The sequence below is a fragment of the Notamacropus eugenii genome, chromosome 2 (genome assembly GCF_028372415.1).
Source record: "Notamacropus eugenii isolate mMacEug1 chromosome 2, mMacEug1.pri_v2, whole genome shotgun sequence".
NCBI classification, from domain to species: domain Eukaryota; kingdom Metazoa; phylum Chordata; class Mammalia; order Diprotodontia; family Macropodidae; genus Notamacropus; species Notamacropus eugenii.
The window spans coordinates 197621831-197640192 of NC_092873.1; the positions used below are offsets into that span (position 1 = coordinate 197621831).

An 18362-nucleotide genomic window follows, 5' to 3' on the forward strand; every position below is an offset into this window, starting at 1 on the left:
ATCTCTAGAGAAACAACGACGTAAAACAAGGACTAAAGGTATAGGATTCAGCAAGCTGTTCCCAGAGAGGATTGAAATCAGAGGAAGGTGTCTATTAATCTATATAACTGCTTTCCATAGGGAAATTGACATGAGTGATTCTGGTTAGACAGCAGAGAACTGTTAACAAATGGGAATCAGAATATACCTCAAAAATATTAGCAGACAATTAGTAACAGTCCTAATCAAATAAACAATTATTTGCTTGATAATTTTTTTCTAAATCTCAACACAGAAAAAAACAATTTGCATTCAGTAAAGATCCCAGCTTTCAGAGCAAGTAAGTTGAAAAATATTTACTATCAGAAGAAGCTGAAATGGTCTATGGTGAGCCCTAAGATTTAAATGAAGGTATACAAAAAAAAAATGTCAATTGGGACCTGATTCTATGAAATGAACTTTATAGATTGCACTTTGTTTTGCTGTCACTTTAAAAGCTCAGGCTGATAATTCTTTTACTTCAGACTGGTAATTACCATGCTCTGGAAAGCTTCCATATGTTTTTTAAAACTGACATACATAAAGCATTTTAAATGCATTTTAGAATTTGCCCCTGGATATGAGAATCCAGTCCCATTTTGCTTTACAAGGCAAAAGCTGGGATTGTTCTCTTCTATAACTTTCAACAAATATTTATTAAACACCTGCTAGGTTCAGAGCTCTGAATGAGGTGCTGAGAAAGAGCACCTTTGGTTAAGGTAAAGTCTTTACACCTCCCTTCACTGCTTTGTCAAGGTGGGGGTCTACACAGGTGTAGAATATTACACATACTGTAAGATTGCTTTGATCAGGTTTGCTTATAGTTTCTTCTTTTTTCTTTTTTTAAAAAAACTGCATTATAGGAGATGGCAATCTGGGATGAGGGAAGGATACTGGGTAATATTTAGGCAATGTAAAAACAAAAGATATCAATAATTACAACTTTTTAAGCACAAAGTCTTCCAACCAAACCCTTCAGTGCTCTCTGTCTAGATGTGGGAGGTAGCTCAGAAAAGTTTTCTGGTCTGCACTGTTTATCTGTCTAACCAAACATTAAGATGAAAAGAATCCTTGGTCCTGAGTGTGTAAATACACTCAGTGGCTGCAATTAGGACCAGCTTTCCCATCTAACCCTATACATCAGGCCACAGGGGAAAGGCTCAGAAAGTAGAAGAAGGTGGCTATCTCACTGCTGCTTAAAAAACTAAGATAAAACTAAAGTTTACTGGCAAATAATCAACCACAAATCTACAGACCAACCCTCTAACAAAATGGGTGAGGCAGGCCTCCTGACCTAACCAGAATAGTAAGGCTCAGCCTTGATGGCTTTTTTTTGTCATTTCTCTTCCCATTTATAGCACTTTATGATGCCCATTTTTACCAGATATGTAAACATCTTTAGTGGTGTGCTGCCTGATAGTATTATGTCCAGTACATAAAATGTAATCAGTGACATGGGGGATGACCTCTTAAAAATTATCAGAACATTCATACTTCACAATTTGTCACCAAACTACCTTTCTCCAGCCTTCTTATATGTTACTCCTTTTCATAAACTTTTTAATCCAATCAAACAAGTCTGCTTGTTCTTTCTTACCATCAATGCTCCATCTCGTATCTCTGTTTCTTTGTTGGGGTTGTTCTCCATACCTGGAACTCACTCTTTACTACCTCTGCCTCTTAGAATCTCAAGTTTCCTTCAACCCTTCTTCAAGCTTTTTCTAATACCCCAACATGCTTATGACTTCCTTTACCCACTACTTTATATTCATTTCTACATATTTTGTAGATATTTATATGCAAATTTGTATGCAAATATGTGTATATATGGATACATGTTTGTGTACACATATAAATACATATATAGATGGATAGATAGATAGACAGACAGACAGATAGACGTGTATCTTGAATGCAGGGATTATTTTATTTTTGTCTTTTCATGCCCAGCACCTAGGGCAGTAAGTAGCAGATACAGAGTGATTAAAGTTTATTGATTACCTTATCAACTGATCACCAGGAAATAGCACTTAATAAAAAGCTGTCATCCTTTCAAGTTTTTTTTTAAGGCAATCAGGATTAAGTGACTTGCCTAAGGTCACACAGCTACTCAGTGCCTGAATCTGGATTTGAACACAGGTCCTCCTGACTTCAGGTCCTGAACTCTATCCACTGAGTCACCTAACTGCCCTTTCAGTTATATCTAATACTAAAAACTCACATTTTTGTAACACTTACTTTTTTAGTTACAAAGGGATTTCAAATCCAGTATTTCATTTGATCCTCATAACAGTATTAGGGATAATTATTCTCATTTTGTAAGACATATCTACTGTGGCAGATGTATGGTTGGGAACTAGACCTTGCCGGTCCGTAAGAAATGCTACCTTCATGAAATGATGGTATGGACAACTTGTTATATGTGACTCTAAAAAAAAAAAGTTTAAAAGCTGAAACTGGAGAAGGGGAAAAAAACGTTCCTCATCACGAATCTAAGCCACCTCAGAGAGGTGTGAGTGCAACATAGGAAGAAAAGTGAAGAAAAAACCAGTAATTCATAAGAGATAACAACTCACAAAGCAAGCAAACAATAAACCGCATGGCCTCCGACATTTGTACAAAAATATATAAAGGAAGAATGATGAAGAGAATGACTCAGGAGCATTATATTGCAGCCAAATCAAAAGCAAATATAATCGTGTTCCACGTAGAGAGGCTTATGCATCCAAGAATAAGGAAGTTATTGTTTCTCTGTACTCAAACCAAATTTGGAGCACGTTTTCCATGCTGGTCATTTAGGAAGAGCACTGATAAGCTGGAGATTGTTCAGAGAAAGGGAAACTGTTGCCCTTGGAGAAGGCCCTGGGGTATGGTAGATAGGACACTGCACTTGGAGTCAAAAGACCTAGATTTAAATCCTACATCAGACACTTGCTAGTTTTGTGACTCTGGGCGAGTCCTTAACCTTTTTTTGCCTTGATTTCCTCAGCTATAAAATGAAGGAGTCAGACTTGATGATCCCTAAGGTCCCTTCCAGGCCTACATCTATGATTGTATGAGTTCATACCATATGAGAATCAAGTGAAGAATGAGGATATTTAACATGGAGAAGAGAGGTCGCAGGAAAGATAGACAACTGTATTCAAGTTTTTTGAAGGGCTATCACGAAAAAAGGGACTCTGGCCCAAAGGAAATAAAAACCCAGAATAGGAACAATGGATAGAAGTTGCAAAGAGAAAAATTGAGGCTGTTTTCTGGAAAATTCAATAATGACATATCTATCTGTAAGTGAAATGGGCCTTCCACAATGCCTAGTAGGTCCCCCTCACTGGAGGTCTCAGAGCAAAGGTTAGGGAGTCATTTGTTGGGTATGTTGTAAAATGTAATCTCCCCAATAAAATGTAAATTCTGTCTTGCTTTTGTCCCTGTATCCCTAGCACCTAGCATAGCATGTGAAAGGTACTTAACATTTGCTTATTAGTGGAATGATTGATAATGAAGACTCATTTTTGGATATTAGATCTTTCAATGCTTAATTCAGACTCCAAAATTATGTGATTTCTTTTTTTTTTTTTGTGCATGAGAGAGGAAAATTTGACTCATAAAAAGTAATGAAACTTGATGGGGTAGGAATCATGACTGAAAAAATCATTTTTAATAGACTAAAAACTCAGTATGAGTCAATAGTTTTGCTTAGCATCTAATAATAATAATAATATAATCCTAGGACATATCAGAAAAAAGGCATTATGTCCAGAATAAGGGAGGAGATAATTCTGCCCTGGCCAGATCACAATGGTTTTATGAGTTTCTACTCAGTGTAGCTCATTTTAAAAATATATATAAATATATATTGGAAAGCTTTGTTGTTGGTGTTCAATTATTTTTCATTCATGTCCAACTTTCTGTGACCCCATTTGGGGTGTTGTAGGCAAAGACACTGGAGAGGTTTGCCATTTCCTTCTCCTGATCATTTTACAGATGAGGAAATTGAGGTCGATAAGGTTAAGTGACTTGTCCAGGATCACATAACTAGTAAGTATCTGGGGCCAGATTTGAACTCAGGAAGTGGAGTCTTCCTGAATCCCAGCCCAGTGCTCTATCCACTATGCTACCTAGGTGCCCCAAAACATATATTATACTGAGAAGTAAAATGATCCACCACAACTCCAAAGGACTTCTGACATAAAATGTGCTATCCACATGTAGAGACTCAGTGCAGATTGGGGCACTATTTTTCCTTCCTTCATTTTTCTTGCTTTTAAAAAATATGTCCTACCTCCTCAATAGGTAGGAGAGAGAATTTAGAACTGAAAATTAAAAATAAAATTTTATTTAAAAAAGAAGCATTTACATTCAAGGAAGAGTTAGAAAAAATCAGTGGTTCTCAAAAAATGCCCAAGGACCCCCAGGACTGCTCAATGCCCTTTCAGAAGGTCCACAAAGTCAAAACTATTTTCATAATAATACTAAGACACTCTTTGCTTACTAAAATATTCCTTCTTTTTCCAACTACAGACCCATGTGAGGCCAGGTGTTATTTTTTCAACCAAAATAACATATTGCAACGAATTGAATGCAGAAGCAGTTATTAGAATCCAACTGTCTTATATTAAGCCAGGCATTAAAAAAGCTTTGCAAAAATGTGAAAAATAATGCCACTCTTATCCCTATTTTTTTGTTTTGGAAAAGATAGGTATTTTTCATCAAAATATATTATTTATGTTAACATGTGATAGGTTTATTATAATTTTAATGAATTAATAAATATTTTCAAAATTTATCCATTTTAATTTCTAATATAGCAAAATATTAGATAAAACCCACATAAACAAAAGCTCTTTGGGGTTTCTCAATAATTTTTGAGAATTTAAAGGAGTCTGAGAACAAATACATAACATACACTTGTGTATTTATGAAAAATATATATATATGCACGTACATATATGTACATGCATATGTATTGAAAGAATGACAAAAATTAGTATTTGATATCAAGACCTCCATCTTCTTTTAGTCTTCGTGTGGTGAATTGCCTCTTCCGGGACATGTGAAATTATATAAGATTATTTTTAACCACCTCTAATCAAAATAATACTTATGATGTCTCAATGAATACAAAACCAATTAATTTGGTCAATTCCATTGAATAACAGATCAATACAGACATCCCAACCCAAATTCAGTAAAATAAAGGGAGGAAGGGATTAATTTAGTCAAGTTGAGCTTCTTTGGATTATGTAACACAAAATAATTTCTTTGACTGAAGTTTTCACTTTTCAATTGTTGTCACATTTCTAAAAACAGAACCTTCATGTGGGAAGGAAAATAAAACTAAGACCAAATACATGACTGAAATGGGAGGCTGATTTACTGAATTACCTAGTTTGGCAAAGTATATAACCTTCCTTTAGGGTAATCTGCAGCTGTTATGCTCTGTTTTGGTTTATTTTGAGAGACGGTGATTTCTCCTTCATTGCTTATCTTCTGATGATCACTTATTAGAAAGAAATTGACCAACACTGTAGCCTTTGTAGGACAGAAGATAACATGCTGAAATCCAACCATTATCAGTAATTCTATTGTATTATATACTTGTTTTTGGAATGGGTTAAAAATGACCATTCGTAATTACGATGTACTAACTACATGGTTTCATTTCACATTGTGTGTTGAGATAGCTCACAAGTTGAGATATAGACAATCAAATTTTAAACAATTATTAATCTGCCTTTAATTAAACTCTGAACTTTTGTACCTGTATCTTTTAAATATGTTTCAAATGGTCCCTCCACTCATCATTTTTATAACTTGTCATTATTTTAATAAAACTTAATTTCAGTGTTCCCATCCTTTAGGCAGTTAATTATAATTATTGCTTAATAAATGATGACAACAAGTCTTCATAGCAATTTCACTTTACTAAATTTAATGTCAAAAACTGAGAGATACAGGGTACAAAAACTATGGTTCTATCATGATGGCATAACTCATTGTGAGGATGGGCTTTTTTGATAAAAATAATTCTTCCAGAATCACCTTAGGCATTTGTGACAATTGTCATTTCCATTTCAGGCTAAATAGCACATAGTGATAGTAAGCAGTATATGTATATAGTAATGTTTCATAGCTCTTTAAGTAGTGCCATATTTTAATAATAAATGTTAGTAATTAATCTCCTGGAATCTAAACGTTTTCAGCTGATTTAAATTTTTCTCTTGGCCTACAAATTCAAATTCTTGGACTTAATCCAAAGGAGTTTTAATTATATTCAGGAAAAAAGTATTAAAGAAAATATTTTCCTTTAGCATCCAGTTCTTATGAATGTGATCCTTCCATATTTTAAAGGGATTTTGGGTCTTTGGTTTTGCTTTGAATTTATCTTCACTTAGTATTCCTTGAAAACTAGTACAAAAGTCAGGTCTAAAAAGATCTGAATCCATAATAAGTGCATCAGTGACTGCTGCAGGTTATTTCTTAGTGATCCCAAGTTGTTTACAAGGTGATAAAAATCTGTTAGCTTAAGCCTAGGTTTGAAATACTTTGCCTTATTTACCCCCAATATTCTGACTCCTCTTTTTACAACGCTAGTCCTTTAGTGAGAGTTACTCTAAGTCCTTCGGGGAAGTTGAATGTATTGAGAAAGAAATGGACTAATAGCGTCAGTGAAAAAAGCTAGACACATTGGACATGGGCACTTCTTGATGAATACTAAATTCACAAATGAAGGGAGGGATCACCAACTAATGAAACCTGAACTCTATTTTTTATTTTGTTCACTTTCTAAACCTGTTTATAACATTGGTTTTAACATGAACTTCACTCAGGATCGGTGAGTACCCTTTTCTCAGGACTTAAGTCAGATGAACTCCTAGATCCTTTATTTTTTGTTTTATTTTTTATTTGGAATGGAAAATACATACTGAAATTTCTCTGGCTATTATAAGTAGGGGGGGAGGGACGGAATGTGTCCTTCTCTGATGAAAAAATTAGTTTCTAAGACCTTTATGTTTTATCACAAAACCAGCATGGTTAGAAAGGGTAAATGGGCTATAGTTTAGAAATTATACAGATAGATCATAGCAAGGGTCTGAGCCACAAACATGGGTTGTAATAAACAGTGCAGGTAACAAATTCTTTGTTCTTAACTCTGATTTAGGCTTTATTAGTGCTATAGTCCAAAACATGACTAGAACAGGAGGAAAGGAAAAATGAAAACAGCTGGAGAGGGTAAAACTGCTAAAAACAGAAAAACCTTCCCATGAACTGTTTGGCTTCTCCCACTACATTCCCCACAAAAGACAAAGAAGTCTTGGTTCCTAAGTAAAAGCCGCTTATCTTCTCTCTCTCTTTAGATACAAAAGTAAATGAACTCTGAGGCTTAGACAATGAACCTTAATCAGACTTCTTTACTTCTGAAAGATGAATTCCATGCTTCAAGACTAGAACAGACAAACATCAGGTAAGTGGGGGAATGAGTGATTTCTTCATATACATATAAACCAAACTAACCCCCATTTCCTTGCTTTGACGTCTACAAGCCATTCACTAGGCATTCTCCTGAACACAGAGTGGGCACTTAATATGTTCTTGTTTACTGATTTAAGAGTAAGAATATATGCAAATTAAATGTTCTTCATGACTCAGAGGAGTTATAAGAGCTCAAAAAAATAAGCAAATCCAAAGACTACTGTAGAATAATTTTTGACTCTGGAATTTTTATGGCATGCCTTGGAATAAACAGGCTGAACCTGAAGATAAGCAGGTGTGTTTCATAAGAACATTAGTGAAATTCCACAGAAAGTCAAAAGACAAGATAGGTTGACCAGATTATGGGGTCAATAAATTAACAAGCATTTAGTGAGCTCCTCACACACTAGGCTAAGCCATGAGGCTACAAAGACAAAAAAAAAAATTTCCTTCCCTCAAGGAGTTTATATTCTATTTGGGTCAAGCCATAAGGTAAGTGGTCAACTTCCAGTACTGGTCTCCATGGCTTCTGAAATGAATGACTAGACAAACACTGACACAAGCTCAGCCATACTGCACCCAAAACCTGGGCACTAGATTCCACTAATTTTTTAATTTAATTAACTTAATTTAATTTTTTAAAATTTGTTGTGGTTCAGATGCTGTCATACAAATACCTATGGATACAAATTCAATAACAGAGAAAGCAGATATGGCTTGACAGCAGATTTGATTTTTTTTTCTAACTTCTCAGCTAAGCAGTGCTCTGCTTATATGACACTATTAATGTTCATACTGATTTATGACAGGCAGTCTGTTACTTGAATTTTCTTTTAATAAAAGCAAAGGACTGAAGATCATTACTCTTGATTCCTGATTTGTAATTACTAGATCCTATTACCAGATTTGTAACCTTTGACCACACCCTCCACAATACAGAGAAAGAAATTTTGATGTATATCACCTAGCTAGATCTTGGGAATGAACATTTCAGATTTGATATGGTCAGAGGATGGGATGGAGGTAACTAAAATGGACTGAGGGGGTTGAGGATAGGGAAAAAGGAAGATTATTTTATAAAGTTAAAAGATCAAGCAATAAACCTAAATTGAAAACCATAAACAATACTACACTTCAGAGAGGCAGAGTAATAATAAAAAATATTCCATACATGTATTTTCTTGAAGCATGGAGTAGTGGATAATTGTTCCTGATAAATACAAAATAAATTTATCATCATCCTCATTATTATTGTTTGCAATAATAGTATGTAGTACTTTACAATTTACAGAGTGCGGCGGAGCCAAGATGGCGGAGTAGAAAGACGCACATACACATAGCTCCGAACCTACAACCCACAGAACGGCTAGAGGGGACCAGCTCACGGTGAATCCTGCACCCAGAGGCCACGGAATATTGGAGCGAGGGGGATTTCTGTTCCGGAGAGACCTGCAAACCTCTCACGGGGGGTCCTTCACGCTGCGGACTGGGCGCCGGGACTGGGAGCAGAGGGCAGCCCTGCAGCGGCCATGGCACTGAGAGGAAAAGATCCGAGTGGGCTATGGGGACGGGATCTCCAGCGGCCACGTGGGTCCCTCCACCCACAGAGGGACCTGCAGACCTCTCGCAAAAGGTCCGTCGCGCTGCAGACGCGGAGCCCAGCCCAGACCTGCGGCGGCCATGGCTCTGAGAGGTACAGACCCGAGCAGGCTTCAGGGACGGGATCTCCAGCAGCAGCACAAGCCCCTCCACGCACAGGTGACGGGGGTCGGTGAGAGAGTCACTTTGGTGGGTCGAGAGGGGAGTGGGGTGCCCCCATGGCTCGGGCCCCCCCGGGAGATAGAAGCTGAGAGGCGGCTGCAGACAGGGGCTCCCCAAGCAGGTGGGAGCCTGGATCCATTGTGGAAGGTCTGTACATAAACCCCCTGAGGGAACTGAGCCTGAGAGGAGGCCCTGCCCCCACCTGACCACCTGAACTTAATTCTCACACTGAATAGCAGCCCTGCCCCCGCCAAAAGCCCTAAGGCTGGAAGCAGCATTTGAATCTCAGACCCCAAACGCTGGCTGGGAGGACCAGGAGGCGAGGTGGGTGTGAGGAGAATATTCAGAGGTCAAGCCACTGGCTGGGGAGAATGCCAAGAAAAGGGAAAAGAAATAAAACTACTGAAGGTTACTTTCTGGGAGAACAGACATTTCCTCCCTTCCTTTCTGATGAGGAAGAACAATGCTTGCCATCAGGCAAAGACACGGAAATCGAGGATTCTGTGTCCCAGCCCACCCAATGGGCTCAAGCCATGGAAGAGCTCAAAAAGAATTTTGAAAATCAAGTTAGAGAGGTGGAGGAAAAACTGGGAAGAGAAATGAGAGGGATGAAAGAGAAGCATGAAAAGCAGATCAGCTCCCTGCTAAAGGAGAACCAAAAAAATGTTAAAGAAATTAACACCTTGAAAACTAGCCTAACTCAATTGGCAAAAGAGGTTCAAAAAGCCAATGAGGAGAAGAATGCTTTCAAAAGCAGAATTAGCCAAATGGAAAAGGAGATTCAAAAGCTCACTGAAGAAAATAGTTCTTTCAAAACTAGAATGGCACAGATGGACACTAAGGACTTTATGAGAAAGACAGATATCACAGAACACAGCGAGAAGATTGGAAAAATGGAAGATAATGTGAAATATCTTATTGGAAAAACAACTGACCTGGAAAATAGATTCAGGAGAGACAATTTAAAAATTCTGGGACTACCTGAAAACCATGATCAAAAGAAGAGCCTAGACATCATCTTCCATGAAATTATCAAGGAAAACTGCCCTGAGATTCTAGAACCAGAGGGCAAAATAAATATTCAAGGAATCCACAGAACACCATCTGAAAGAGATCCAAAAAGAGAAACTCCTAGGAACATTGTGGCCAAATTCCAGAATTCCCAGGTGAAAGAGAAAATATTGCAAGCAGCTAGAAAGAAACAATTCAAGTATTGTGGAAATAAAATCAGGATAACACAAGATCTAGCACCCTCTACATTAAGGGATCGAAGGGCATGGAATAGGATATTCCAGAAGTCAAAGGAACTAGGATTAAAACCAAGAATCACCTACCCAGCAAAACTGAGTATAATACTTCAGGAGAAAAAATGGTCTTTCAATGAAATGGAGGATTTTCAGGTTTTCTTGATGAAAAGACCAGAGCTGAAAAGAAAATTTGACTTTCAAACACAAGAATGAAGAGGACCACAAAAAGGTGAACAGCAAAGAGAAGTCATAAGGGACTTACTAAAGTTGAACTGTTTACATTCCTACATGGAAAGACAATATTTGTAACTCTTGAAACATTTCAGTATCTGGGTACTGGGTGGGAGTACACACACACACACATGCACACACGCACACATACATAGAGACAGAGTGCACAGAGTGAATTGAAGAGGATGGGATCATATCTTAAAAAAAAAAAATGAAATCAAGCAGTGAGAGAGAAATATTGGGAGGAGAAAGGGTGAAATTGAATGGGGCAAATTATCTCTCATAAAAGAGGCAAGCGAAAGACTTATTAGTGGAGGGATAGGGAGGGGAGGCGAGAGAGAGACATGGGGTCTGCTCTCATCACATTCCGCTGGGGGAGGGAATAAAATGCACACTCATTTTGATAGGAAAACCTATCTCACAATACAGGAGAGTGGGGGACAAGGGCACAAGCAGGGTGGGGGGGAGGATAGAAGGGAGGACATGGGGAGGAGAATGCAATCCGAGGTCGACACTCATGGGGAGGGAAAGGATCATAAGAGAATAGAAGTAATGGGGGACAGGATAGGATGGAGGGAAATATAGTTAGTCCTATACAACACAACTAGTATGGAAATCATTTGCAAAACTACACAGATTTGGCCTATATTGAATTGCTTGTCCTCCAAAGGGAAGGGGTGGAGAGGGAGGGAGCTAAAGAAGTTGGAACTCAAAGTGTTAGGATCAACTGTAATGTTCTTACCACTAGGAAATAAGAAATACAGGTTAAGGGATAAAGAAAGCTATCTGGCCCTACAGGACAAAAGAGAAGACGGAGACAAGGGCAGAGAGGGAGGAGAGAAGAGAGAGCAGATTGGTCACAGGGGCAATTAGAATGCTTGGGTTTGGGGGGGGAGGGGATAAAAGGGGAGAAAATTTGTAACCCAAAATTTTGTGAAAATAAATGTTAAAAGTTAAATAAAAAAATAAAAAAAAATAAAAAAAAATTTACAGAGTGCTTTCCTCACAGCAACCTTGTAAGGTGAACAAATATTACTATACCATTATATTAGTGAGGAACCAAGTTCACACAGCCAATAATCTATAGAACCAACAGGTGAACCCAAGTCTTCTGACTTCAAATTTTATGTTAGATTATTTGATGAGAGTTGATCAGGAAAGGAAAAGTAGTTTAAAGGCAGAGGAATGATCCATTAAATTGGTATAATGTATCTATAGGTCAAAATTTATATTCATGTCTCTTCTCTTGTAACACTGGGCATCATTCTCTCCTAATTGGTGGGCAGTTGGGAGAAGATAGATACTTGACTTTCTGGCTTTCAGCTTGGTCAAAGTTCCAGTCTCTTTTCAGGAAAAATTTCAAGAAAAAGGGGGGAAAACTTGGAAAGAAGCCAACTTATAGAGGAACCAGCATATCTAGAAAAAGGTTTCTTTCCAAAATCTTTCTCTTCCTGCAAGGACCACTCCCTAAAGAGAGCATAGAATCTTGAGTCATCTCTCCAATTTCAAAGCCAAAAGAAAAAAATTTTCTGGTCTTCCAGTTCTCAGCAACTCACTCCTGGTCATGTAGGTAGAAAGCATGATCATTCTCCACCAATGAGAAGAGTTATATGCCTCCAGTTGCACTATTAATTTAAAAGAAGCCAAAATCTTGAACAGATTAAGATAGTGTATCTGCTGAAAACTAATAAGCATAATATTACATAATTTGCTCAAAAATAGAGATAATGCTCTAGAAAAAGAAAAAATAAAGGATTTTCAATGTAAGACGAATAGAACTGGGAGTAAGTCACATCTAAGGCAAGCTCTCCATCCTTACAGTTATCCAGATTTGAAACTCCACAGTCATTCTTAACACTTCACTCTCGCTCACTCCATATAACAAGTTATTGTTAGGTCTTGTTCATAAGTCTCCTTCTCTGTACTCACATAGCCGGCACTCCAGTTCTGACCCTCATCATCTCTTTCCACACTTTTTTTTAATTGTTGGATCTTTTTATTAATAATATTTTATTTTTCCCAAATTACATGGAAAAAGAATTTTTAAGATCTGTTACTTTTTTTTTTTAAGTTTTGAGTTCTAAATCCTATCCCTCCTTCCCCTCCCTGAGAGGGTAAAAATCTGATATGTTATATGTGTACAATCAAGCAAAATCTTTACACGTTAGTCATTTTGTATAAGAAAACTCAAACAAAAACAAAAAAAGTGAAAAATAATATACTTCAGTCTGTAGTCAGATGATATCAGTTTGTTCACTGGAGGCTGATAGAATTTCTTTCATCATGAATCCTTTGGGATTGTCTTGGATCATTGTATTACCAGGAACAGCTAAGTAATTCATAGTTGTTCACCATATAATATCACTGTCACTGTGTGCAATGTTCTCCTGGTTCTTCTCATTTCACTTTGTATCAGTTCATGTAAATCTTTCCATTTGCCTACACTTTTGTAATAACTTCCTAACTCATCTCCAATATTTCTGTTGCAGAGTTGTGATCATATCACTCAACAAGCTTCAGTGGCTTCCTAATGCCTCTAGGGTCAAATACAAACTGTTCTATTCAGCATTTACAACATTTTATAATCTCTCTTCAAGTTACATTTCCATTTTTATTACACATTACTCTCTTTCATTCACTCTTCAGTTCAATCAGATTGTCCTTCTTACTGTTTTTCACATAGAACCTTTCATCTTCATCCCTTTGTACAGGCTACTCCTCATACCTCGAATTTGCTCCCTCCCCACTTTTTCTTTTGAGATTCCCTAGCTACACTCAAAGTTCAGCTCAAAACTACTAGTACCTTGTCTCCAAAATTAGTTCATAGCTGCTTTTGTAAAGTTTATTTGTAAAAATAAATATTCTTCTGTTTATGCTTGTTTTCACCAATAAAACATAAACTCCTTGAGGATAAAAGCTATTTAATTATTTTATTTTTATGTGTCCTTAGACCCTAGCACAATGACCAACATATAGTAGTAATTTAACCCATATGTATTGGTTGACTAATAAAACAAGAGTTATCTTTTAGTCAATTTTCATGAGTAGATAGCCTGTTAGCAACACAAAAAGGAATTACAGTAAATACACACAAAAATATAGTAAGGTGAAATTCACAAACATAAAAGACATATTCGTCAGCCTAGTAAAAGTATTGTCTTATTAGAATTCAATGTTTCTTAGGTTTCATAAGATATTCATTCACTTGTCAAAATTATTTTGATTTTCATTCCAGGTAAGTCAATGCTAACAACATTCTGAATTTAGTGTCTTTTATGAGTACTCACTTTCCCAAAATCCCTATGAGACAGCTCAAGTTTAAGCATTACAAACATAAATGGGTAATTGATTATTTTCCTCCTCAGGCATGAAGGCAGTACATGAACTTTTGGGGAACCCAAAGGTTGACAAAATAAAATTCTGTCAGATCAAAAACAAAATGATTTCTATGATCTGGAGTCTTCTATGGAAAATAAAACGTTTTTAATTTAGTTCTTATGAGGAAGGTAACAGGGTCACGTTCAAAGATGAAGATAGTGAAAGACTATTAGAAGAAAACAAGTGGCTTATATAAAACAAAAACAATAACTTAAAAAACTCTGTATTTTTAAGTTGTGGGTTAAGAATCCTAAAGGGATTATACTGTAACAATCCAGACTAGTAATCAAAAGGCATGAGAATTCTATCAAGAACTAGTTCAGAGAGGAAAGGTCAGTAGCTATGGACAGATGGAAAATAAGCTTTCTGGACTACAGATGCCTCCTGAGAATCAAAAAATAACCACAGATGTATTAGTATACTCATTTTTTTTGGTAGCAAATAGAGTCTGAATTACCAGGCTGAATGCCATTACTGTTGGATATTTTACCTTGCGCACTATCACAATTTCTGGATTGACTGGTTTCCATTCACTTGATTCCATCAATATTTGTCTTTGAGTTAAGACCCTACACTGGATTTTTTAAAAGGAGGGGGAGGTATGTGTGGTGTTCAGGGAGGACTAGCCCCTCTGTTGTGAGGGCTTCCTGAGCCTTTCTCAGAGTTGCTCATCCACCTTTGGTGTCCACCTTTCACCTAACTTTCACCTGTGGCTCCAAAAAGTGGTAGCATGTGTAGCACACCCTTCAAGCTAAATCAGTTGGCAGCCAACACAGCATTGTTGTAAGGATCAAATGAGATAATGTATTTAAAGTTGCTTTGCAAATCCTATGGCACTATGTAAGCTACCATTATTCCATTCAAATGTTAGTCTCTTGTTAAGATTAGGCTCATAGACAAAGATTTAAAGTTGTAAAGAACCTTAGAGGTTATCATCCAATGTCTTCATTTTGAGACGAGAATACAGAGGTCCAGAAAAGTTAAGTGATTTGTCCAAAGTAATACAGGTAAGCACCAAGATCTGAACTCAGGTACTCTGAACTTCAGATCTAGCTCTCTTTTTCTTGCATCACACTAGTGCTCATGTAGACTAAATCAAAGTTATTTCACAGCTGAAAGAAACTGTAAAGGGCCATTCCTTTACGTTGATAAAAATGCACCTAGAGATTGTACACTTTTCAAAATAAATGACCTGCCAGTTTCACTCATGATGAGATAAAGAGGATTGTGGCTTTCAATTATTTCTGTTCTGCCCCTACTTCCTCATACTTTCTAGGCAGGTGATTGGAAAAAGAGCAAGGGGAAGAAGGGGGAGAATAGAACAGAGAAGGAGGTAGGGAATAGCCTGGAGAAACAAGATGAAGGTTTTTGCTACTTACGGCTCAGCCTGGATGCTCTGATCCTCAGCCACATAATTCGAAGGAATATAACCCTGGAGCTGCTGCCCAGGGCCATCTCCCCTCTTCTCCAAACGCCTGGCAAACCACCAGCCCTCATGAGAAGAATCCAGGATCTGGAGTTTGTCTCCAGCTTGGAAGCTCAGATCTTCTGCAGTCCGAGCCTGATAGTCAAACAGGGCCACAAAATAGCGACCATGGCCCCTTTCTGGCTCGGGGGTCTGTTGCTGGCATGGAGGAGTGGGTGGGGAGTGGGCATGTGGATTTTCAATCACGACAGGTTTATCCACTTCCTGGAATAAACAGGGAAGGCAGGGCTCCAAATAAGTGCAGTATTTAAGGCATAAGTTTCCCATGATTTGGGACCTGTTGCTTTGCCTTCTTTTTTCCCCACTGGGGGTAAAGGACAGGAGGAGAGATTTTTCTCCCCCTCACAAATCTCTCTGATCCACTTTCCCTGCCCCCTCCGGGAACTGTGAAAATCAACGCCAGCTTTCCATGCTTACTCAGGTTTGCCTACCAAAACTTCGGGGCCGGCTGGGAGAAACTTTCCCCAGAGAAACTCTGCCTCTCCGTAAGAGCAGCTGCTGGCTTGCCCAGCGTAGGACGCAGAGACAGCCGAGCCCTCTCGCTTCCCAGAGGGGATGGCTTTTTTCTTCTGGGTCCAGGAATGCTATAAGAAGATCTTAGTTAGGCAAATGCCAGCGCCTGAGGAGTCTTCTTGCTTTCATCCTAAAGAAAAGTTAAGCAGAGGGAAAGGGTAACCCAGGCAAATCTTCCTCCTCCTTCTTGGTGCCCTGGTGTTGCCAGAATCTCCTTCCCAGTTTCAGGTCGGCTCCTGCAGTTTGACCCACTCTGACCCCTGCGGCTCCTTCCTTCTTGCTAATGAATAACCAGCCCTCGGAGCCCGTTGCCTTTAACATCCTGAGCTCTGTGCGCACTGAAATAGTTTCCCCTTACTTCCTGGTTTGCTTTTGTCTCCTTTCTGAATGGGATTCCCACTCTCCCCAGCCCTCCCTTCTCCCAGGCCTGAGCTGGAGGTAGGCGCCCCCACCAGGGAGCTGACCTGCTCCAGCTGCTGCTGCCAGAGTAGCCTTGCTTCCCCTCCAGCTTACACCACGCAGGATTTCTGCGTCACTGCACTGGGTGCCAGTCTAAAACTCCACTGAGTACCTTGGTGTGCCCTCCCCCCAAAAAAATAAAGACAGACACAACAGGAGGAAAACTAGAGATTTAAAGTAGATTTGGCATTTGTTCCTGGGGAAAGAGTAAAGGTGGCAAGGAAGGACATTGTTCCTTTCCTTTTTGTCAGTGTCATACTGAGACTTTAATAGCCTCGTAATAAAAATCACCCCCTGGGACAACATGATACCATCTGGAAACTGAAAAGTGGCTACCTGCTTTCAATGAATCATAGAATGGCAAAATCATGTAGTTTAACTCAGCGTTCCCACTTTACAGATGCTGAAGTAGACACATGATCATCCAGAGGCATTTTATTTCCTATCCTAAATGCAGGTGTCACACACACACACACACACACACACACACACACAAACACACAAACACACACACACACACACACACACACCCCTACCTCACTAAACTCCAGGAATTCCCTATTAACTCTAAAAGCAATTATGAAATTCTGTAGTTGGCATTTAAAACTCTTCACAACCTGATTCCTTCTTAGCTTTCAAGTCTCATGTTATAACTGTTCATCTTTTACAGTCTAGCACCACTGGCCTCTTGCTGTTTTTCATGTAGCACTCCATTTCCCAACTCAGCACATCTTCACTGCCAGTGCCCCATGCCTGCAATCACGTCCCTCCTCTCTTCATACCCACCTCCTGGCTTCCCTTTCCTCCTTCAAGATTCACCTGAAAAAAAAAATCACCTTCTGCAAAAGGCCTTTCCTAACCTCTCTCTCTCCCCACTCCACACTCCTTCTGAGAATGCCTTCTTCCTTCCTTCCTTTCTTTCTTTCTGTCTTTTTATCTCTCTTTCCTATTCTCCCTTCCTTTCTATTTCTTTCTTTTTTTTCTTCCTTTCTCTTTTTCTATATATGTATAGATATAGGTATAATAGATATAGATGTAATATGTATACATGTTTCTGCATATACCAGACAAATAAAATAGGATATTAATAAAGTTATTGTATAGCTTCATATAGAAGGCTTTCTGTTAAGCTTTAATCTTAGGACTTGTTCATGATTCCTTTAGCTTAATTTATACTTTAGATTATAGACTTAGAGCTAGAAGAAAACTTAGAGGTCATCTATTTCCCAACTCAAATTTTATTTATTTTACAAATGAGGAAACTAGTACTCATTCTAACAAGTTCAAGGCTCTGAATTCAATTAACTTTCCTTTAGAGCTACTTCCTGGCTCAGCTATCTCATAAATGTCGTAAGTAGAATGTGGCAGGATAGCAAAAATAGATCAGAACAGATCTATCTCCAATACTAATAAAGGAACTCAAAGCCCAAGCCCTACTACTGGTTGACCAGTCTTTTTATACAAGGAGATAATTAACCAATCAATCAACAGGCATTTAAGTTCCTACTATATGTAAGGTCCTATTGTTGTGTATGGTCCTGTATGGGCCCTAGCGACACAAAGTTTGAAATAGAATGGTCCCTGTTATCAAGGAGCTTATATTACATAGGAAAAGACTTGCACAAGTATAAATATGTTCAAAACAATTTTACACAAAATATATTCACAATAAACACAAAGCAATTTTAGGAGGAAGAACTAATACCTAATAATCAGGAAAAGAGTCCTGTAAGAGATGAAATCTGAACTGAGCTTTAAAAGAAACCAGGGAATCTTAAGTGATGGAATGAGAAGGGATG

The 18362-nt window shown here is 38.1% G+C and overlaps 1 protein-coding gene across 1 annotated transcript in view; it reads right to left on the reverse strand.

Moving 5' to 3' along the window:
• Nucleotides 1-16609, reverse strand: part of FRK (fyn related Src family tyrosine kinase) — a 123767-nt gene extending 107158 nt beyond the window's left edge. Inside the window, exon 1 of the mRNA XM_072643081.1 lies at nt 15485-16609. Within this exon, the coding sequence (XP_072499182.1) occupies nt 15485-15858 (374 nt within the window). The 5' untranslated portion in view covers nt 15859-16609. The remainder of the gene's footprint in view (nt 1-15484) is intronic.
• Between the last annotated feature and the right edge of the window lie 1753 nt (nt 16610-18362).